This window comes from Macaca fascicularis, chromosome 7 (genome assembly GCF_037993035.2).
Source record: "Macaca fascicularis isolate 582-1 chromosome 7, T2T-MFA8v1.1".
NCBI classification, from domain to species: Eukaryota; Metazoa; Chordata; class Mammalia; order Primates; family Cercopithecidae; genus Macaca; species Macaca fascicularis.
The window spans coordinates 28,496,338-28,519,937 of record NC_088381.1 but is presented as its reverse complement, the minus strand read 5'-3'; the positions used below and the strand labels follow the sequence as shown (position 1 = coordinate 28,519,937).

At 41.1% G+C, this 23,600-nt stretch overlaps 1 protein-coding gene across 3 annotated transcripts in view; it reads right to left on the bottom strand.

The window, feature by feature from the left end:
• Positions 1-433: 433 nt before the first annotated feature.
• The window catches only part of MAPK6 (mitogen-activated protein kinase 6), a 63,607-nt gene continuing 40,440 nt past the window's right edge, over positions 434-23,600 (bottom strand). For all 3 annotated transcript variants that reach the window (XM_015452837.3, XM_005559577.5, XM_005559576.4), the window contains exons 2-6: positions 20,864-22,049; positions 17,822-17,966; positions 8,365-8,529; positions 6,025-6,226; positions 434-2,784 (exon numbers count right to left, since the gene is read on the bottom strand). In XM_015452837.3, coding sequence (XP_015308323.2) covers positions 1,686-2,784; positions 6,025-6,226; positions 8,365-8,529; positions 17,822-17,966; positions 20,864-21,418 — 2,166 coding nt within the window. In that variant the 5' untranslated portion in view covers positions 21,419-22,049 and the 3' untranslated portion in view covers positions 434-1,685. The remainder of the gene's footprint in view (positions 2,785-6,024; positions 6,227-8,364; positions 8,530-17,821; positions 17,967-20,863; positions 22,050-23,600) is intronic.

Here is a 23,600-nt window from a genome sequence, read left to right as displayed (position 1 = left end):
AAATTCATAACGTGGACAGTATTCAACCAGAAAACAAAAAAATATATATCTATACACATGGCTTTGAGAAGGTAGGCGGGCAGATATTCACAGAATCAGTGTTGTACAGAACAAGGATGAAAGAAAAGTGAGGATGGTTTTATAGCTGGATGGGTACAAGGGTAAGTTCATAAGCAAAGATGTATTACGGAGCAAATACTTCTCAAGTTTTCTCTGACTACACAGTTCAAAGATTCAACTACACATTTTACCTAAGTTTTGAAATACTATAAAGCCTTATTCCATTCAAATGTGTGATGGTTTAAGTCAAAAGACTTCAACCTTCTCAGCCTTTCAGACTAGCAATTTATAGCCATAATTCAAAGTGATTCTGGTAGTAATTTTCATTCTAGCAGAAAATTTTCATTAATCCAAGAGTGAAACAGGAGCCGTATTTGCTGGCCATGTTTTATTTGTCCTTTTTCTTCAAACAGGATAACCAAAGATACAGACAGTATTCAATAAAATAAAATAGATGAAACAAATTCTAAGAGACTGCGATGCCACATGCTACGTTTAACCTAATTTTATTCATGCTTGCCTTGGGATGGGGAATAGATCATTCAGTAAAAACATACAGTAAAAACAAAATGTCTTATCATGTACAACTTTTAAACTACAATAATGATGTACCTTAATTACTTCCATGCACACAAGTCTAACATTCGTTTTTTTTAAAAAATAAACACAATTAAGACTTCTAGGAGCATTTTATAATAAAGTAATTCCTAATTAATTTTTCTTTGTAGATAGATCAAGCACCTCCAAAATACAAATTCCTATACACAGTGAGCACGTTACTTAAAATGAACACTTAAGTAAATTAAGTACGTGGACAGCCTTAGGATAAGCTGACATTATAGATTCAGCTAGGTAGGCAACAAACCATAGTGCCAAATGGAAAAAGTGTATTTGCAAATAAATTTTAAAAACTAAGTTAATTTTTATAATTAAATACAGAAAATATACTGATTTGCTAAAATAAATAAGATGTGATGTATTAACACTTCACTATAAAGAATGCATATCAGAACATTTATAAACAGTGAATGAGTTTTATTAAGAATAGTTTACTACAATAAACGCTGGCTAAATAGAAGTGCATTTTGTGAAGCACTATGGGTGGTATATGTTTTGCCACATACTCTTGTTACCTTGAGGTAGATAACACATGTGTACCAAATTCGGCATTCATTTTCAGTTGCTGCTGGTATCATGTGTTTTAAGAAATGTGTACAGTATGAAAAACTTGAAAATACTCATGAATGAAAAATGTCTTAGGAAAAAAATAGCTATTTTCATGCAATTATGTACAGTCTCACTGTGTAAATTTCAAGGCAAGGTTTGTTTCCTGTAAAACAGATCATTGTTCTATGAGAGAATGTTCTTTACTTGTCTTAGTGCATTTCTTTTCTCCTCCTGCATTATTTTGCTCTAGTCTTTATTTTTGTGTGCAAATGACATGCCAGTTAAAATGAAAACTCTCACATGTAGAAAAAGAAAGTCTGGATTTTAAAAACCAAGGAACTCATAAAATCCTTACTAAATGACACCATCTGATTCAAGTAAAAAATGACTTAAACACTAGTAATAAAAAAAGACAAAACACATTTCATGAATACAAAGACAAATGTCTGCTGAGTGTTTTAGTTCAGATGTTTCAGAATGCTGCTGTATGTTTTATGAGGAATTTGAGGGGAAGATTTCATAGCAGAAGGTGTTAATGTGGCCTGTATTGACTTAAGTGGTGACCCAACTGGACTGTGAAACTGCGGGATGCCTATGGACTCAAGCTGCTTGTTGAAGAGGAACTCCCCACTGTTGTTCAGAAATCCTGCCTCATGTCCTCTCTCCCCAAGCTTCCCATCCTCTACTGGCTCAGTTTCTAGCATTTCAGTATCTTCTTTCCTGCTAAAGAACTTGTCCAAGTAACTAGTGTAAGTGTTTTCCTTCTCAACTTGTTCATCCTTCCTTACCTCACAAAACTGATTGATGAAAAAACAGTCCTCCCCACCACTCACAAACTGGCTGTCCCAAGAAGATTGATACAAGGCTTCTAATTGAGCCAGATTTGCCATTCCTTTTTCCTGTTTTTCCTGGCTTACTGACTTTGATATCAAACTTTTCAATTCTAGTTGGGACACTGAGCTATTCAAGTCATTTAATTTATCAACAACATCAGTAGGCTCATGTTGGGAACTAAGTTGAATAGTTCCTGCAATAAAGGAATCAAAATCAAATCCCTGATTCTTTTCCCTTTCTTTTCCAGCCAGTTGCTGTGATGCTTCCTCTAGCGCTATCTGGGCTTTAACCAATCCATTCCTTTCACATTTTGATTTGCCTTTCTTATCAGATTTTTCTTTGCTTTGTTCTTTCCAATTGGAAAGATCTATAATAAGCTTGGGTTCATAGTAATGGTTAACTTCACTCTCTCTCCAAACTAAGTTATCTAAATATGATGACGACCTCGTTTTGTAGTTACAAGTATGGCTACACTCCAGATCACAATATTTGTTTTCATGATGATCTGAGTATTGCCAACAAGGCTCAGTAGAGTAACTGGTATCAAAAGCAGGATCCTCTAGATACTTTTCCCGATCTCCATCCAAATATTTTCGGGGATCAACTTGTACTTCTTCTTCATCAGTGACATCGGACAGAGCTCTTGGATCAAGCTGAACCTCATCAATATCAAAGTTGTTATGTATAGGCCAATCATGCTCTGAAAACTGACAATCATGATACCTGAAAAAAATCAATACACTAGTGTTATTCCACGTATATGATTTCATTTTCAAATTCACCGAGTACTTTTTATGTGACAGCACTGTGCTAGGTCTATGAGGGGATAATTATAGGAGAATAAAGTCGTATGCCTGCCTTGCCCTACCAAAACTTAGTCTTGATAGGTAAGCTCTGTTAACATATTTGGTAATTGCCAATGAAGTATGTAACTTCATGAGGAACTGAGTCTTCCATTCTGAAATAAGACCAATTCTCATTTATTTTCAATTTGTTTTTTGTCCACCAGTTTCATGCAAACAAAAGACTTCATGGCCACAAAATGCACATCTCGAATCTCAATCAGGTACCTTACAAATGTTTACAGTAAGGGCAAATAGAAGAGGTTTGCTGGAAAACTCATCACCATGAATAGCAAAAATCTCCCTGTGTATATGTGTTACTGAATGTGCTATCCTATTACTGACATGTACAATCATTGAGGGAAAAGAAGAGAGATTAGATGACTTAGCTAGGTATAATAGAAAATGCAGGCCAGGTGCAGTGGCTCATGCCTGCAATTCTAGCACTTCAGAGGTGGGCAGACCACTTGAGGTCAGGAGTTTGAGACCAGCCTGGCCAACATGGTGAAACCCCATCTCTACTAAAAATACAAAAATTAGTTGAACATGGTGGCGGACACCTGTAGTCTCAGCTACTAGGGAGGCTGAGGCAGGAGAACTGCTTCAACTCAGGAAGTTACAGTGAACAGAGAGATGGCGCCACTGCACTCCAGCCTGGGCAACAGAGTGAGACTCCGTCTCAGAAAAGAACCATATTTAGGGGGTAGAAATGGACACATGGAGAGAAAAAATAGTTTGTAGATTTGTGCAAACATACCATACCAATACCTCAATATTTGAGGAGGAGGAAAAAAATTTCTTCTGAAAAACTGGCCGGGCGCGGTGGCTCAAGCCTGTAATCCCAGCACTTTGGGAGGCCAAGACGGGCGGATCACAAGGTCAGGAGATCGAGACCATCCTGGCTAACCCCGTGAAACCCCATCTCTACTAAAAAATACAAAAAACGAGCCGGGCGAGGTGGCAGGCGCCTGCAGTCCCAGCTACTCGGGAGGCTGAGGCAGGAGAATGGCGTAAACCTGGGAGGCGGAGCTTGCAGTGAGCTGAGATCCGGCCACTGCACTCCAGCCTGGGTGACAGAGCGAGACCCCGTCTCAAAAAAAAAAAAAAAAAATCTTAAGATTGTCATTAGTGGTTCCCAAACCTGGCCATACATCAAAATCACCTGATGACTCTAAGCTACCATCCTACTCTGAAGCAGAATTATATCTAAACTTTCCCAGAAATGTATTTATTATTTATTTGAGACAGAGTCTCACTCTGTTGCCCAGGCTGGAGTGCAGTGGCGCAATCTCAGCTCACTGCAACTGCCGCCTCCCAGGTTCAAGTGATTCTCCTGCCTCAGCCTCCTGAGTAGCTGCGACTACAAGCGCCTGCCACCAAGCCTGGCTAATTTTTGTATTTTCAGTAGAGACGGGGTTTCACTGTGTTAACCAGGCTGGTCTCGAACTACTGACCGCAGGTAATTGGCCCGCCTCGGCCTTGCAAAGTGCTGGGATTACAGGCATGAGCCACCGTGCCCAGCCAAACTTCCCTAGAAATCCAATTCTTTCACTTTATGAAACATCAAATTATACACTAATGTTTAGACTTCAAAAAGTCCCTTTTACTGAACCTCTGTTAAGTGTCCCCAAATTAATTTTGTCATTAGGAAAATAGATTCAAATACTGGCTGAGTATGGTGACTCACGCCCATAATTTCAGCACTGTGGGAGGCCAAGGCAGGCAGATCACCTGAGGTCAGGAGTTCGAGACCAGTCTGGCCAACATAAAACCCCACCTCTACTAAAAATCAGCCGGGTGCCTGTAATCCCAGCTACTCAGGAGGCTGGGGCAGGACAGTGAGCCAAGATCGCATCACTGCACTCCAGCCTGGGTGAGATTCCATCTCAAAAACAAAACAAAAAAAACTGCATCTAACATTAGTCAAAAATAATATTTATCTTAAGATGTAACTACCACTGAGACACTGGAGATATTTTATTGGATATGATTGAGTCTTGTTATCTAACATCTTAAATTGTTCTGACATTCATAAAATGATTCACTTCCAACCTTCACAGTTTAAGGACTTTATAATTTTATTTACTAAATATGCCTTAATGACTTTGAAAATGTTTCAAAGTAATTTTTTTTTTTTTTTTTTGAGACGGAGTCTCGCTCTGTCGCCCAGGCTGGAGTGCAGTGGCGCAATCTCGGCTCACTGCAAGCTTCGCCTCCCGGGTTCACGCCATTCTCCTGCCTCAGCCTCCTGAGTAGCTGGGACTACAGGCGCCCGCCCCTGCGCCCGGCTAATTTTTTCTATTTTTAGTAGAGACGGGGTTTCACCATGGTCTCGATCTCCTGACCTTGTGATCCGCCCACCTCGGCCTCCCAAAGTGCTGGGATTACAGGCGTGAGCCACCACGCCCGGCCCAAAGTAGCATTTAACTTTTCCCATCATGTATCATCTAACCAGTAATTACTTTATTAAATATTTAAATTAACGGCTATTTAAGGATCATTACTAAATTTTTCTTTTTCTTTGAGATGGAGTCTCGCTCTAGGCCGGGTATGGTGGCTCAACCCTGTAATCCCAGCACTTTGGGAGGCTGAGGCAGGTGGATCATGAGGTCAGGAGATCTAGACCATCCTGGCTAACATGGTGAAACCCCATCTCTACTAAAAATACAAAAAAAAAAAAAAAAAAAAAAACTAGCTGGGCATGGTGGCGGGTAGCTGTAGTCCCAGCTACTCAGGAGGCTAAGGCAGGAGAATGGCGTGAACCTGGGAGACAGAGCTTGCAGTGAGCCGAGATCACGCCACCGCATTCCAGCCTGGGTGACAGTGCAAGACTCCGTCTCAAAAAAAAAAAAGAGATGGAGTGTCGCTCTATTGCCCAGACTGGAATGCAGTGGTATGATCTCTGCAGCCTCTGCCTCCTGGGTTCCAGTGATTTTTCTGCCTCAGCCTCCCAAGTAGCTAGGACTACAGGCACCCGCCCGCCACCACACCTAATTTTTGTATTTTTACAGTACTAAATTTTTAAGACTTCTACATTGTCTTATATATAATATTAGAAAACTCACTACATACAGTCCATTGAAAGTTCAGTAAATATTTTTCTAATTTAGGATCACTTTACCTTTCCCAGTTATAAATGTGACTGTGAGTTTCATCCATAAGCAAAATATCATCAACTTCATCTTCAATATGAAAAGGATGGCTTGAAATTGGCTCATCCATTGGAAAAGAATATATGCTCATGTAAGGATGGGAGAGCGCTTCTTCTGCTGTTAACCGATCCATGGGACTAAATGTCAAAATTTGTTCCAGGAAATCCAGTGCTGCAGAAGAAAAGGTAAAAGTTTTTGAGAAAAGAACTGCTTACCTTTAGAAAAACAGCAAATGTTGATCTCATTTATTTAAATGACTAGCTAAGTGATTCCCTTAGCACTTCATACTACACAACAGGAAATGAGCATCTTAATTGTACTAACAGGTCCCCATCTTATAAAGGGGAAAAATAGACTACACAATTAAAAAGTTAATTTGTCAGAAATAAAACTCTGGTTTTATTTAGGACTCTGGTTAACCACAAATCCAATTCTTCCAATAAAACAGGCTAGTAGGCCTTCCTTAGCTCCTCACGCAGCCTGAAAGCTGTATTTACACCAGTCACACACTTCTATGCCTTATGATACTGACCTTCAACCCTGGATCATCACCACCATCTACTCTCTGGCCACACACAACAGATGAAAACTAGCTGCAATATCCCATATCTGACTCATTACAAATTCATACTAAACAATTTCATTGTGACCTTTGCTATCTGGCCTTCTCTTTATACTCCAGTCTTCTTTATCATTCTCAACAGATAAACCCACTTCGTATTCGTCTCAATCCTTATACTTCTTCACTATGGTCACTCACACATCCTCTTATCCTTGCCTTCTAAGTGAGAAAGATGGCCTTTCTCTCTCAAGCCAACCTGTACTCTAGAAAGAACCCATTCTTTTCTTTAAAAAGAGAATTTTAAGACACAGGGTCTTTGCTCTGTTGCCCAGGCTGGAGTACAATGGCATGATCACAGCTTATCGTAGCCTTGAACTCCTGGGCTCAGGGGATCTTCCTGCCTCAGCCTCCCGAGCAGCCAGGACTACAAGAATGCTACAATGGTGCTGAAGCATGCTAAGATAGAGAAATGTATGGTAAACCACAGAAAGGGAGGATGAAAGGTAAGTATTGAGGGAAATTAACCAGAGTAGGGCTCCTAGGAGTCTTCTAGGTTCACTCAGATGTACTTAATCCTGTTTGCTTTTTTCCTTCAAAGATCACAGAGTGTGGGGTGAGAACATGTATTCTTTTTACCAAGTTGCCACTGCCTCAGAATGTGCTCTGTCCCAAAATAAAACTCCACTGTTAAGAAGAAAGTAGTATAGAGCGTATAATTGATAAATCTTTAATCTCAGAAACTCCATCCACTCTGCGTTCACTTGCTTGCAGGCACAGTGCTGCCACATGTGACCAAGGATCTTTGCTCAATGGTTAATCCCAGTCACTGGCCAAATATTCAGTTTAGTTCAAAGTTAAAACATGGTCCCCACCCTAAGGAGGGTATGAAAAAGATTCAAATAGCATTATACAGCAAGGTTACAAATGCTTCAACAGCACCATCCTCTTGGTGAGACTCAGCAATAAATGACGATGACTCTAAAGTGGACCCGGGTTACGGCTGAGCAGAGCCACACCTGCAGAGGGTATGCGGACACCCACCCTGTTCCCCACTGCACCTCCCAATTCGAAATTGCTAGTTTGCATTTTAAAAGTGCTCCTTGGCCAGGTGTGGTGGCTTATACCTGTAACACTACCACTTTCAGAGGCTGAGGCGGAAGGGATGCTCGAGCTCAGGAGCTCAAGACCAGCCCGGGCAACACAGTGAAGACCCTGTCTCTATTTTTCAATAAAAAATAAAAATAAAAAAGTGTTCCCACAAAGGACTTATTTAGTTATGAACAGGGATGTTGTGACAGCGGCTACAGGGTTACGAGAAAGGAAGCTAGCAATGGAATTTGTGAAGACAGACTCAAAGACTGGTTAAGAATGTGGAACTACTGAAAAGCCTGCAAAATCTGCTGAAATGAAACACAGCAGCTTTCTCTTTATCCAGGCATTTATAGGAGTTACAAGTATATCTGAGGAAAAAATGCCATCATGGTTTTGCCGCCAGTGCCTATATTCAAAATACTTGCTACTTGCTCTGGAAAGTAATTCAGAGGAACAAAAAAACAGATCGTAGCCTAAGCACCAGGACAAAAAAAAAAAAGGGAGATGAGAGTCGAAGTTTTAGGTACACCTTAAGTATAAAAAGACTATTTGGGAGAAAGCCCCATATCTAAGGATTAAAAAGTTCCAGCTCCCTACACAGATTTCTACTTCACACACAGGCATGAATGTGAGGGCCACTCTCGTGTCACAATACCTTCTCGACTAATTCCTGGAAGCAGCTGAGTTAAAGGTTTGTGTGGCTCAGTCATGTCATTTCTAATGTAAACTGGAATTACGCTGAGAAGCTCCTGACGATCTTCCTCATGTACAACAGGAATAGATTCTAAAATCAGCTGCATCTGTTCAAGTTCATGTGCACCTGAGGTAAAAAACAAAACAAAAAAACACACTAAATACAACAAACACATTCCTCAATGTTTACTTATTTCATAATAAACATAAATTATATTATAATGACCAGTGGGGGGAAGTTTGAATTGAATCATCAGGTTTCACTGCTTTGACTATCACCAATCTACTTATATCTATTTCCATTTCTGCTCACTGATATATTTAGTTTTAGCTGCTTTGTTTCCATAGGGAACTGACTCTAAGTTTGGTCTCATATTAAGGTTATCACAGACTAATGAAAAAAAAGCAACTGAGATTTAAGAGATCTAGATTCTGGTCTTAACTGTACCACTAATTAACTGGCTATAACTTCAGAGACAACAGCTAACATCTCTAGGACTTAATTTCACCATCAATGAAATGAAGGGTTGGACTAGACTTTTAAAATGAGAAGTTTTATAGTTCTTTGTTAGGGGTCAGTATTTCTAGGCTGTTAGGCAATTGAAGAAATAAAGGGGGAAACGAGGCTAAATAGGTGACTTTTAAAAATTCCATTTGCTGTACTCCAGCATGGATGACAGAGTGAGACCCTGTCTCAAAAACAATAAAAATTCCACTTGCCTTTCCTTTAATGTCTATAAATGCATTGAACATTCAAAAATTTTGTTCCTACTATGAGCAGGACACTTCAGAATACAGTTGTGAAACAAAACAGACCAAGTCCCTGCCTTCATGGATCTTACGGTGACATATGCTATAAAGAAAAAGAGAGTAAGCTAAGGGTGATAGGACTGTCGGGAAGAATAGGGCTGTTAATACTAAAGAAAAAAAAGTGAAGAGTTGGAGACCAGCCTGGCCAACATGGTAAAACCCCATCTCTACTAAAAATACAAAAATTAGCCGGGCATGGCGCACACCTATAGTCCCAGCTACTTGGGAGCCTGAAGCACAAGAACTGCTTGAACCCTGGAGGAGGTTGCAGTAAGCCAAGATCATGTCACTGCACTCTAGCTTGGGCAACAGAATGAGACTTGGTTTTTGTTTTGTTTTGAGACAAAGGCAAGCCTCACTAAGAAGTGGAAAATTAAAGAAGTGGGGAATACACCAAACATTCATATGGAAGAAAGAAAGGAGTTCTAGGAAGATGGAGAGAAGCCCAGAGGAGACAGGCAGGTTGGTATGTCCAAGAAACAACAATTAGATAAGCCTAGCAAAAGTAGAGTAGCTTGGAGCACACAGTGGGAGATGAAGTCAGAGTGGTACTAGAACAAAGGGTCAGCTTTACCCTGAGTTTGATGGAAAGCCATCATACAGTTTGAGCAGAGATACGACATGATCTACCTTATCTTTCAACAGGATCACTCTGGCTGTGATGTGGTAACTAAAGACAGCACATACTGAAGCAGGAAAGAGAAGGTCCTTCTAACAGGAGAGACATAATGGCTGACTGGACTTGGGGAGGGATAGTAAGAGTGATAATAACAAGCTGTTTTACTTTTTTTTTTTTTTTTTTGAGACGGAGTCTAGCTCTGTCACCCAGGCTGGAGTGCAGTGGCCGGATCTCAGCTCACTGCAAGCTCCGCCTCCCGGGTTTACGCCATTCTCCTGGCTCAGCCTCCCGAGTAGCTGGGACTACAGGCGCCTGCCACCTCGCCCGGCTAGTTTTTTGTATTTTTTTTAGTAGAGACGGGGTTTCACTGTGTTAACCAGGATGGTCTCGATCTCCTGACCTTGTGATCCGCCCGTCTCGGCCTCCCAAAGTGCTGGGATTACAGGCTTGAGCCACCGCGCCCGGCCGTAACAAGCTGTTAAGAGTCTGGATATGGTTTGAAGTAAGAGCCCACAGATCTGTGCTAACAGACTAACAGAAGTGAAGGACAGTGACAAGATTTTTGTCTAAGCAACTGAAAAATGGAGGTACTGGTTTGCTAACATGAGGAAGATAGTAAAAACAAAGTATGAGGAAGAAATATCAGAGGCCCAGTTCTGGGTAGGTTAACTTTTGTTATTAAACATTTGAGTGGAGATACTGAGTTAAGGAACCTGGAATTCAGACAAGAGGTCAGGGCTGAAGATATACATTCAGAAGTCATCATCAGATATAGATAATTCTTTTTTTTTTTTTTTTTTTTTTGAGACGGAGTCTCGCTTTGCGCCCAGGCTGGAGTGCAGTGGCCGGATCTCAGCTCACTGCAAGCTCCGCCTCCCGGGTTTACGCCATTCTCCTGGCTCAGCCTCCCGGGTAGCTGGGACTACAGGCGCCCGCCACCTCGCCCGGCTAGTTTTTTGTATTTTTAGTAGAGATGGGGTTTCACCGTGTTAGCCAGGATGGTCTCGATCTCCTGACCTCATGATCCGCCCGTCTCGGCCTCCCAAAGTGCTGGGATTACAGGCTTGAGCCACCGCGCCCGGCCTCAGATAATTCTTAAAGGAATGAAAAAGAATGAGATTACCCAGGGACTAAGTGAAACTAGAGAAGCAGGGAGCCCAAGGACTGAATCTGGGATACTTCCAACATGAGGCGAAAGAGAAGAACTGGCAAGGGTGACTGGAAAGAAGCCAGGGAAGAACTGAAGAGTGGCATGCCCAAAGACAGCTGAAAAAGCACCTGAAGAGGGGAAGATAAATTGTAACAAATGCTGGAGATGGTTCAAAATAAGGACTTAGAATTGATAAGGGATTTAGCATTATGGAGATCACTGGTGACCTCGATGAGAGTGGTTTTTGGTGGAGGACCAAGCCTGATTGGACAGGGTGAAAGACAGAATGTAAGCAGAGGAATTAAGAGCAGCAAGGATGCACACATCTTTTGAGAAGTTTTACATTCAAAGAGTACAGTAGTATATGGCAGTAGCTGAGGGACTGCGGGGTAAGGACAGAGATTCTCTTGTAAGAGTGGAAAAATTTTATCAATGTTTGAATGAATACTGATAAAAACGATCCAGCAGAAGGGGTAAAGTGAAGATGCGAGGAATAGAAGTGCTAAGCAGGAAAGAGGAAAAACACCTACTGCCCAAGTAGAAGTGTTAACCTGGGACAGGAACACCTACAGAGAGACAATCTGGACACACGAGAGAAATGTACCAAAAAATAAGACTATAACACTTTCTACAGGCTAAAAATACACTGATTTCCAATGAATGCTTGGTCCTTACCTTTTGTTGCTCTGTTCATTTGCACCTTATACCTAATAACCACTCAGATCTCCCTTCATGTTTTTATCTAATAGTTCACTGACAAAAATCAATGAAGCATCTAGCAACCAGAAAAAAACTACAACCTAGATCTTTCTAATCATTTCAAACTATTCCTATTAAATGTAAAAACTATGCTACTTAAAGAGTTTTAAAACAAATCCAATTATTTTTATTCCTATACTTAATGTCTGAATGTGCACTGAACGTTTAAAAACAAACATTTAAAAATACATAAATACAGCTGAGAGCAGTGGTTCACACCTGTAATCCCAGCACTTTGGAAGGCTGAGGCAGGTGGATCACCTGAGCAGGAGTTCAAGACCAGCCTGACCAATATGGTGAAATCCTGTCTCTACTAAAATTTCAAAACTTAGCTGGGCCTGGGGGCGTGCACCTGTAGTCCCAGCTACTCGGGAGGCTGAGACAGGAGAATTGCTTGAACCTGGGAGGAGGAGTTAGCTGAGCTCACATAAGCGCACTCCAGCCTAGTATGACAGAGCGAGACTCCCTCTCAAAAAAAAAAAACCACACACACACACAAAAAACCTTTGTATAATCCATGCAGCAGCAGTAGGCACTGACCTCATTTCTACGACTTGGAGCATGACCAAATGATTTTTCATTATATAGACTTAAATTTGGTTTTGTTCTGAGACAAAGTCTTGCTCTGTTGCTCAGGCTGGAGTAAGTGGCATGATCACAGCTCACTGTAGCCTTGACCTGCCAGGCTGAAGCAATCCTCCCACCTAAGCCCCTTGAATAGCTGGGACCACATGTGTGTGCCACCATGCCCAGCTACATTTTTGTTTTTTTGTCGAGACAGGGTCTCACTATGTTGCCCAGGGTAGGTCTCGAACTCCTGGGCTCAACTGATCCTCTGGTCTCAGCCTCCGAAAGTGCTGGGATTACATGTATGAGTCACCATACCTGGCTTGTTTTTCTGACTTGTTACTGTGGTGGCTTTAAAATGTGTCCACCTGGCCAGGCACAGTGGCTCCTGCCTGTAATCCCAGCACTGTGGGGGGCCAATGCAGGCAGATCACCTGAGGTCAGGAGTTTGAGACCAGCCAGGCCAAAAGGGTAAAAAAATTTAGCTGGGTATGATGGCAGACACCTGTAATCCCAGTTACTTGAGAGGCTGAGGCAGGAGAGTCATTTGAACCCGGGAGGTGGAGGTTGCAGTGGGCCAAGATCGCACCATTGTACTCTAGCCTGGGTGACAAGAGCAAGATTCCATCTCGGAAAAAAAATAATTTTATACACACACACACACACACACACATACGTATGTACATATGTGTGTGTGTGTGTGTGTATCCACTTAATCCATTCGAGAAGGTCAAAAATGAAAAAACGGTCCAAAAATTATTTTGATACTCCTCCCTTTAAAGGGTGGAACTGAACTCTGCTCCCATTGACCATGAAGTGTACTTAGTGACTCACTTCTAACACACAAAATAAAGCTAAAGTTGACAGTATGTAACTTTTGAGACTTGGTCACAAAAAGATATTTTACATGTGTGGTCAACTGATTTTTGATGAAAGTGTCAAGATAATTCAATGGGGAAAGAATCTTTTCAACAAATGGTGCCAGGACAAATGGACATCCAATGTGTAAGAGTTAATCCCCCTTTTTCTTCCTTCCCCCACCGAATACAGAGTCTTGCTCTGTTGTCCAGGCTAGAGTGCAGTGGCACGATCTTGGCTCACTGCAACCTCTGCCTCCCAGGTTCAAGCAATTCTCCTGCCTCAGCCTTCCGAGTAGCTGGGATTACAGGTGCGCACCACCACGCCCAGCTAATTTTTGTATTTTTAGTAGAGACAGGGTTTCACCACATTGGCCAGGGTGTTCTCGAACTCCTGACCTCAGGTGATCCACTCTCCTCTGCATCCCAAAGTGCTAGGATTACAGGTGTAAGCCACCGCACCCAGCTGTAAAAGTTAATCCTATAAAACTCTCAGAAGACAACACAGGAGAAAACAACCATGACCTTGGGTCAGGCAATTATTCCTCAGATATGACACCAAAAGCAAAAGGGACAAAAGAAAAAGATAACTGGACTTCAGAATTAGAATCTTGTTTCAGGCCTGGCACAGTGGCTGATGCCTGTAATCCCAGCACTTTGGGAGGCCGAGGTGAGTGGATCATGAGGTCAGGAGTTCGAGACCAGCCTGACCAACATGGTGAAACCCTGTCTCTACTAAATATACAAAAATCAGCTGGGCATGGTGGTGCGCGCCTGTGATGCCAGCTACTCAGGAGGCTGAGGGAGCAGAATCGCTTAAACCCAAGAGGGAGAGGCTGCAGTGAGCCAAGATTGTGCCACTGTACTACAGCCTGGGCGAGTGCGCGAGACTCCGTCTCCAAAAAAAAAAAAAAAAAAAAAAAAAAAACCTGTTTCAAAAGACATAGAGAAAGGAAAGGAAACTGCAGAATAGAAGAAAAACATGTAAATCACAAAAGATTTGTATTCAGAATTATGTAAAGAATTCTTACAACTCAACAATAAAAAGACAACCCAATTTAAAAAATAGGCAATAGATCTGTACAGACATTCAACATCCATTAGTAGGGAAATGCAAATCAAAACCTCAATGAGGCCTGGTGCAATGGCTCCTGCCTGTAATCCCTGCACTTTGAGAGGCCAAGGTGGGCAGATCACTTGAGGTTAGGAGTTAGGGACCAGCCTGGCCAACACTGTGAAACCCCATCTCTACTAAAACTACAAAAATTAGGTGGGCATGGTGGCGCATGCCTTTGTAATCCCAGCTACCCGGGAGGCTGAAGGCAGGAGAACTGTTTGAACCTGGGAGGCGGAGGTTGCAGTGAGCCAAGATTGCACCACTGTACTACAGCCTAGACAACAAAGCGAGACTCCATCTTGAAAAAAGAAAAAACAAACCACAATGAGATACTACTTCATACCCGATGGATGGCTATACTCAAAAAGATAAAATTTAACTCTCATGCATTGCTGGTGGGAATGTAAAATGGTACAGCTATGCTGGGAAACTGTTCTTCAAAAAGTTAAACAGTTATCACACGACCCAGCAATTCCACTCCTAGGTATATATACCCAAGAGAACTGAAAACATTTTCACACAAAAACTTGTACACAAATATTCACAACAGCATAATTCATAATGAAGAAGTGAAAACCCAAATGTCCATCAACTGAGGAATGGATAAATAGCATGTGGTATATTCATAGAGCAGAATACTATTTGCCCATAAAAAGGAAAAAAGTACTAATATATGCCACTACATGGGTAAACCTCCAAAATATTGCTACATGAAAGAAGCCTGTCCCAAAGTCCAAATGTTATCTGAAACAACCAGAGTAGGCAAATCCATAGAGACACAAAGTAGATTAGTGGATGCCAGGGGTTGGGGGAAAGAGGAAATGAGAAGTGACTGCTAATGATTTGCAGGATCTTTTAGGAGCCAAGACAGTGTTCCAAAATTAGATTGTATTATTTACAGAGTATATAACTCTGTAAATATACTAAAAGATATGGAACTGTATAATTTAAATAAATTGTATAGTATGTGAATTATATAACAATACAACTTTTTAAAATAAGATATACTGGCTATCTCCTTGCTGTCTTTTGGATCATTAGTTCTAGAGGAAGCCAGCCACCATATTATGAAGACACTCAAGCAATCCTAAGGAGATGCCCACATGGTGAGGAACCGAAGCCTCTTGGTAACTGTCATGTAAGTAAGCTATCTAGAAGTGGATCCTCCTGCCTTGGTCAAGCCTTCAGGTAACTGCTGCCCTTACCAACATCCTGACTGAGAAAACCTGAGCTAGAACCACCTAGCTAAACCACTCCCACATTCTGACACACAGAAACTGTAAAATGGTAATAAATGTTTGTTGTTTAAGCTACTAAGTTTTGGAGTAATTTGTGACACTGCAACAAACAATACAGAATTGTTTATATATGCTGTAAGGCACTTGGTATCAGGAACAGAACCTCTAATCACAGTATTGTTCCTAAGCAAAAATCAATCCATTTAATAATTTAGTTTCCAGGAATCCCTCCGAATTTCAATTTAGAAAACTAGCATACATCTTAGATTTTTTTTTTTTTTTGAGACAGTCTCTGTTGCCCAGGCTGGAATGCAATGGCTTGATTCTGGCTCACTGCAACCTCCATTTCCCAGGTTCAAGTGATTATTGTGCCTCAGCCTACCCAGAAGCTGGGATTACAGGCGTGTGCCACCATGCCCGGCTAATTTCTGTATTTTTAGTAGAAACGGGGTTTCACCATGTTGGCCAGGCTGGTCTTGAACTCCTTACCTCAAGTAATCTGCCCGCCGCAGCCTCCCAAAGTGCTGGGATTACATGCATGAGCCACTGTGCCCAGCCAGAAATTTTAGATAAATAGAAAAAAATTATAGGCCGGGCGCGGTGGCTCAAGCCTGTAATCCCAGCACTTTGGGAGGCCGAGACGGGCGGATCACGAGGTCAGGAGATCGAGACCATCCTGGCTAACACAGTGAAACCCCGTCTCTACTAAAAAATACAAAAAAAAACTAGCCGGGCAAGGTGGTGGGCGCCTGTAGTCCCAGCTACTGGGGAGGTTGAGGCAGGAGAACGGCGTAAACCCGGGAGGCGGAGCTTGCAGTGAGCTGAGATCCGGCCACTGCACTCCAGCCTGGGCGACAGAGTGAGACTCCGTCGCAAAAAAAAAAAAAAAAAAAAAAAAAAATTATGAAGGGCTGGCTTTTATATAAACTAAGTACTGGCATTAACGTACTTAAAAGACATTTATGCATGCTGTCCTTTCTTCACCAGTGCTCTCCTATGTACACTAATCTTTCTTATGTAAATAGGCTCTCTCCTTTCCTTCTGCTCTTAGCACAGTCTGGGGGTCGGCGGGAACAACTCTAAAAATGGTATGTATAGAGGACAGGGTGCGGTGGCTCACGCCTGTAATCCCAGCACTTTGGGAGGCCGAGGAGGGCGGATCACGAGGTCAGAAGACAGAGACCATCCTGGCTAACACGGTGAAACCTCGTCTCTACTGAAAATACAAAAAATTAGCCGGGCATGGTGGCGGGCGCCTGTAGTCCCAGCTGCTCGGGAGGCTGAGGCAGGAGAATGGCGTGAACCTGGGAGGCGGAGCTTGCAGTGAACAAAGATCGCACCACTGCACTCCAGCCTGAGTGACAGAGCGAGATTCCATCTCAACAACAACAAAAAAGGGTATAGAGGGGGGAAAAGTAATCTCAAAACACAAAAAAAGGCCTTAATCACTATCACACCACTTCCCCAACTAGAAAATCTTCAGTACCCCTACTATTCCTTACTTTTCCATATGGAAAGTCCTCTACCTACTTTCTAAATACTTTCTTATCTGACCCCATCTTAAGTAGTCATAAATATGTTTATTATTATTTGACAACTTGCATGAATCTCAGATTCATGAATGTATCAGGATTATACTTTTATTTATATAGGTACCCTTAAATAACATATTTTCTCCCTTCCCCAATTAAAATTCTTCACTATTATGACTCCATAATGCCTTCCATTCCAGCAATCACTGATGTATAGCTTCTCCAAGTTTATAGCTCTAGCCTATACTAAATAATTTTATACAGATGTATGCTTTGCTTTATGACACAAGACATTTTTCATGGATTATTCATCTCTTCTCATCTTGACAAGGTCCTCTCTCACACACTTCTTTAGACTTCTAAATAGCACCAAACTTAACAAAAAATTACTTGTTTGGTTGTTTATAGGGGGAGGAGACCAAGAAAAATTGGTTGGATTTTCAACAATGGCTTAAAATTTTCACCAGGAAGTGATGATACTGACAGAAGTATGCAACTCAAGTGTCAACACAGATTACCAACAACTATTATGGGTCCACAAAATATAAAATTATATTTAAACACTAGAGTTCTGATAATTTATGAAGTGACCAATTTAGTGAATGTGAATAAGTTTTCTCAATTTTTTGAATAAAAACGCCAATTTATCTGTTCATTTTTAGTATTCTAGATCACAACTAATTATTTTAAACTTTATATGAATCTTGCTTCAGAGATAAATGCAAAATTACTTCTCTTTGGGAAAATTTTTCCCCCCACAAAATACTAACCTGCAAAAAGGGTTTTACCAGTCAGCATTTCAGCAAAGATGCAGCCTGCAGCCCACATGTCAATGGCTTTAGTATAATTATTAGGAGAAAGTAAAAGACGTGGAGATCTGTACCATTTAGTAACCAATCCTTCAGAAAGATGACCCTACGAAAGAAACAAAAAACATTTTTTTTACTTTAGCTAAAAAACAGTACTTAAAACTTGATTAAAGAATCCTTAATCTGCCGAGCGTGGTAGCTCATGCCTGTAATCCCAGCATTTTGGAAAACTGAGCTGGGCGGATCACCTGAGGTCGGGAGTTCGAGGCCAGTATGACCAACATGGAGAAACCCCGTCTCTACTAAAAATACAAAATTAGCCAGGTGTGCTGGTGCATGCCTGTAATCCCAGTTACTCAGGAGGCTGAACCAGGAGAATCGCTTGAACCCGGGAGGCAGAGGTTGCGGTGAGCCGAGATCGCACCACTGCACTCCAGCCTGGGCAACAAGAGCGAAACTGTCTCAAAAAAAAAAAAAAAAAAAAAAAAACACTTTAGTCTTTAACCCCAGCACTTCGGGAGGCCGAGGTGGGTGGATCACTTGAGGCCAGGAGTTTGAGACCAGCCTGGGCAACATGCTAAAACCCCATCTCTACTAAAAATACAAAAATTAGCCTGGCATGGTAGCACACGCCTGTAGTCCCAGCTACTTGGGAGGCTGAGCTGGGAGGATCACTGAAGCGCAGGAGACAGAGGTTGGAGTGAGCCAAGAGCAAGACCCTGTTTAAAAAAAAAAAAATTATGTAAAACTCTAGTTATAGTGTTAACTCTAGGCCACACATTCAAAGTATTTTTCAGATGAGCTGGTTTACACTCAAGTCTTGAGATAATCAAGGAGCAAGTATGCTTCAAGTCAGAACAGTAGGGAAGAGCACCAGAGGTGCTACTTACAAACCAATGTCAGCCTCCTTACTGACCTCTACTATAAATCTTATTAATAACCAATTTATTCAATTACTTTACAATTACAAAGCACCTTACAAAACCTTATACATATATTGCCTTATTTCATCCTCAAAACTACCCTGGGAGATTGTGATGGTAGATATTAACTCCATTTTATAGGTGTGATGCCCGAGAGACTAAGGGATCTGCTTCAAGTCATATAGCTAGTTGGATGTAGAAATGGAGTCAATTTTAGACAGTATAAGTCTTAGTTCAGTGCTCTATCCACAATACTTCACTGTGGATACAGTAAATACATAAAAAGGACGTGGTCAGTGTTAATAATCTCTTTTCTCTAGAAAAAAAAAAGTGTCTGTGTTGCCCAGGTTGGTCTCAAACTCCTGGCCTCAAGTGATCCTCCTGCCTTGGCCTCCTAAAGCATTGAGATTACAGGAAGAAGCCACCGTGCTCCCAGCCTAGAACTCATTTTCTACAAAGTTTTTTTTTTTTTTTTTGAGATGGAGTTTCGCTCTTGTTGCCCAGGCTGCAGTGCAATGGCACGACCTCAGCTCATTGCAACCTCTGCCTCCCGGATTCTCCTGCTTCAGCCTCCCAAGTAGCTGGAATTACAGGCATGCACCACCAGGCACAGCTAATTTTGTATGTTTAGTAGAGATGGGGTTTCACCATGTTGTCAGGCTGGTCTCAAACTCCCAACCTCAGGTGATCCGCCTGCCTCAGCCTCCCAAAGTGCTGAGATTACAGGTGTGAGCCACTGCACCTGGCCCAAGTAAAAATACTTTAATATGGGTTGGGCATGGTGGCAGGCACCTGTAATCCCAGCTACTTGGGAGGCTGAGGCAGGAGAATTGCTTGAACCCAGGAGGTGGAGGTTGCAATGAGCTGAGATCACACTATTGCACTCTAGCCTGGGCAACAAGAGCAAAACTTGGTCTCAAAAAAAAAAAAAAAAAAAAAAAAAAAACTTAATGTGAAACAACACATATGAAGATTTGTCTTAGGCATGTACTGTGAAAAGCCAACAAAGCAGGGCTCCCAGGGGTTCTTTACAGCCAAAGCAGCTCCACTTTTCTATTTTAAACATCATGGTCCCACATAAGATTTCATTTCAAAACTAAAAGACCAAGGTTCAGCTTGAAAAATACTAAATTCTTGTATGAAGACCATTTGCTATCTAAGAGGAAGTTGCTGTGAATCTTTTTGGCTATACTTACTACCAATTGTTTATGGGAATTTAGATTTCAAGCTAAATTTAGTTTAAACAAAGCAGAACTGAATACAGTCTCAAAGGGACAAAAGAAGACGTAAGTTTGGGTGTGCTGGCATGCACCTTTAGCATCAGCTATTTAGGAGGCTGAGGCCAGAGGATCACTTGAGCCCAGGAATTTGATGCCAGCCTGAGCAACACAGCAAGATCTTGTCTCTAAAACCTTTAAAAAAAAAAAAAAAAAAAGACAAAGCATGATGGTTCACACCTTTGTAATCCTAGCATTTTGGGAGGCTGAGGCAGGCAGATCACTGGAGGCTAGGAGTTTAAGACCACCCTGGCCAACATGGGGAGGCCCCATCTCTACTAAAAATACAAACAAATTAGCTGGGCGTGATGGCACGCACCTGTAATCCCAGCTATTTGGGAGGCTGAGGTACAAGAATCACTGAATCCAGGAGGTGAAGGTTGCAGTGAGCCAAGATGGCACCACTGCACTCCAGCCTTTACGACAGAGTGAAACTCTGTCTCAAAAACAAAAGACCTAAAAGTTGAAATAGTATCCCCTCTTACCACAATTCTGTCCCAAAGAAAGTATATTCCACTCTTAAATAACTAAGGGAGAATTTCATTTATAATGAATAACCATATACTTTAGAACTTCATTATAATAACCATATTTTTTTTAGAAATTTGTATTTAATTATCCCACTCCACCTTCATTTCAAACAGAGAGACTGTGAAAGATAGATTTGTATCAGAAAAAAAGGCACTATGTAAAGTTTAATAAGATTAAAAATTCTGCCACAATATACAAAGAAAATGCAGGTACCTATTCCTGATTAAGCGTATCAGTTTAAAGGTCTGTCTCAGCTGGCTTTCTCTACATACCTTATGGGAATAATGAGGATCCATGATCCGTGCAAGACCAAAGTCACCTATCTTCAGCACCAAGTCTTCAGTATTAATGAAAAGATTAGCTGGTTTGAGATCTCTGTGCAGTACGTTTGCAGAGTGAATATACTTGAGCCCCCGTAGCAGCTGATACATGAACAGCCTGGCATGCTCTTCCAGTAAAGGGCCCTGCTCCAGCACATTAGCCAAGTCTGTCTCCATGTACTCCTGAACAATGTAAACACTGTTCAGTTCCGTAAGAGAGCCCACATCGTCTGTTAATTGGCTTCCACTAGGACCAAGAATTTCAAACACTTTCACAATGTTATCATGGTCAAGTCTTCTAATAATTTTGATTTCACGTAGAGCATGTTTGACACTCTGGGGATCAGTAAGGACAATTTTCTTGATGGCTACTCTTTTGTCACAGTCATTGTCTACAGCAGAAAAAACCAAGCCATTGCCTCCACAACCCAATGGTTTTAAGTCCATATACCTAGAACCCAGATCAAAACCATGAATGTTCATGAGACTTTCAAACTTCTCTGCCATTTTGAAACCCTTACTATTGCCTTTTCCTTTCGAATTGAACTTGTGTAAACAAGGAAGAAAACTGGCATCAAAAGGAAAGATCTTTCAAAAAGGGAGAAGAAAAATAATTATGCTTCCACAGCAAGATGGTTTCTTGATGTTCATTGCATATGCCAAACAGGCCTGTTGAGTTCCCCTTAGATTTAAAGCTCAAAAAGCTCTACTCATATTGAGAATTAAAAAGATTGCAGTACTCATAGTTCAAGAAAGGGGCAGCAACTCTGCAGACATTTAAAGAAAACAAGAAACTCAAACGGAATGAAATGACATACTGTGCACTCAGATTACCGTGCTAAACGATTTAACATTTAACAAAAATGTGAATAAATATGCACACAACAGGCTTCTATGAACATTCTCCTCACAGTGCAGATACATTCAGTGTTGGACTGGTCCTGAGCAGCATCATTCTAAGGTGCTGGTAAGCACTATTTCCGTTTTGCTTCTTTTCTTCCTTTGTTGCTATATATTTATTTCAACAGGAAGCTCTGGCGGCTGTTGGTTAACAGAAGATGTCTTTTGTTAGTGATCAGGTGGCTCCAGCTCACCACAATCACAATCAAAGCTACCGTCCATCTTACTCTGATACAACCTGGGGGGATGAGAAAAAGAAGAGAGTCACCACTGCAGGAAATACCCTTTTCTTCAAATGTGTAGTATGACGCAAACTGAGCATTTAGCAATAAACTACTACTGGTACATTAAACTTAATGATGGTCATTAAGTGACAAATTACCCTTAATCAAAAATAGCTTACAAAAATGTTATGAGCAATTCACACACGTTGGCCCGGGCTCCAGATTTCACTACGCTAGATTCTTGGTAACACTTAGGCTCATTAGGTTGTACCATTTCTGAAATGCCAACAAGTATGGGAAGGTTCATAATATTTTTATAGAACTCGAGTTTTATGAGGGGTAAAACATTAGTAACATCTATCTAAAAGAATATATAAGAAGTCTGCAATGTGTTAGTTAAAGAGCATGTTTATTTATTAACTATGCCTATCAATATCCAATGAACAAAAATCTAACAGCACAAATAAGTATGCGAATAATGCTCTTCAATTTATAAAAGTAAACTTGCACAATAATACCTATGAAAAGGTATTTAATGTGACTGATAGGAAAAGATTACCTTAAAAGAACATTTCAGATTGAAAAACCATGCTTCTCTGTTAATGTCAACTCTGAGGGGTGTGGAAAAACAAACTTACACACAATAGTGGTTAGAGTTTAAATTAGTACAAGAACTTCAGAGCAATTTGGCAGAAACATATAAATGAATAAATAAATAGCATACTCTATGACCTGGCCATTTTTCTTCACAGTAAACTCTCTAGAGAAATTCTCATTTTTTTGGTAAAGAAAATTAGAAACAACCTAAACTTCATAAAACAGGAGAACAGATAAGTAGTTATATGCATGCAAAATAGTTTTTTTTTGTAAGTACATATGTACATTGCAAAAGTAAAAAAAAAAAAATGGAAAACAAAAAAGAGACAAATACCAAATTAATAATGATTACTTGGAGGTTTTTTTTTTTTTTTTTTTTTTTTCTTTGAGACGGAGTCTCGCTCTGTCACCCAGGCTGGAGTGCTGTGGCCGGATCTCAGCTCACTGCAAGCTCCGCCTCCCGGGTTCCCGCCATTCTCCTGCCTCAGCCTCCCGAGTAGCCGGGACTACAGGCGCCTGCCACCTCGCCCGGCTAGTTTTTTTTTTTTGTATTTTTAGTAGAGACGGGGTTTCACCGTGTTAGCCAGGATGGTCTCGATCTCCTGACCTCGTGATCCGCCCGTCTCGGCCTCCCAAAGTGCTGGGATTACAGGCTTGAGCCACCGCGCCCGGCTACTTGGAGGTTATTAAGGAAAGAGACCAGAATCATTTCTCTGCATTTTAATGTGTTATTTATTTTAAAATAACAAGCATGGCAGATTACTAGATTCTTACAGAGCTGGGTGGTATGTATATAAAGGTTCGTTATATCAATCTCTGTTTGCTTAAAATATTTCATACTTTAAAAAATATCCTCTAAAAGGGCAGGAAAAAATAGCCTCAACTCCAGTAGATGGTTCCCTAGCCAGCCTGAAAAAAAATAAATGCAACTTGGTTCTTTCAGTTTCTTAATGGCCTAATCCTTGAAT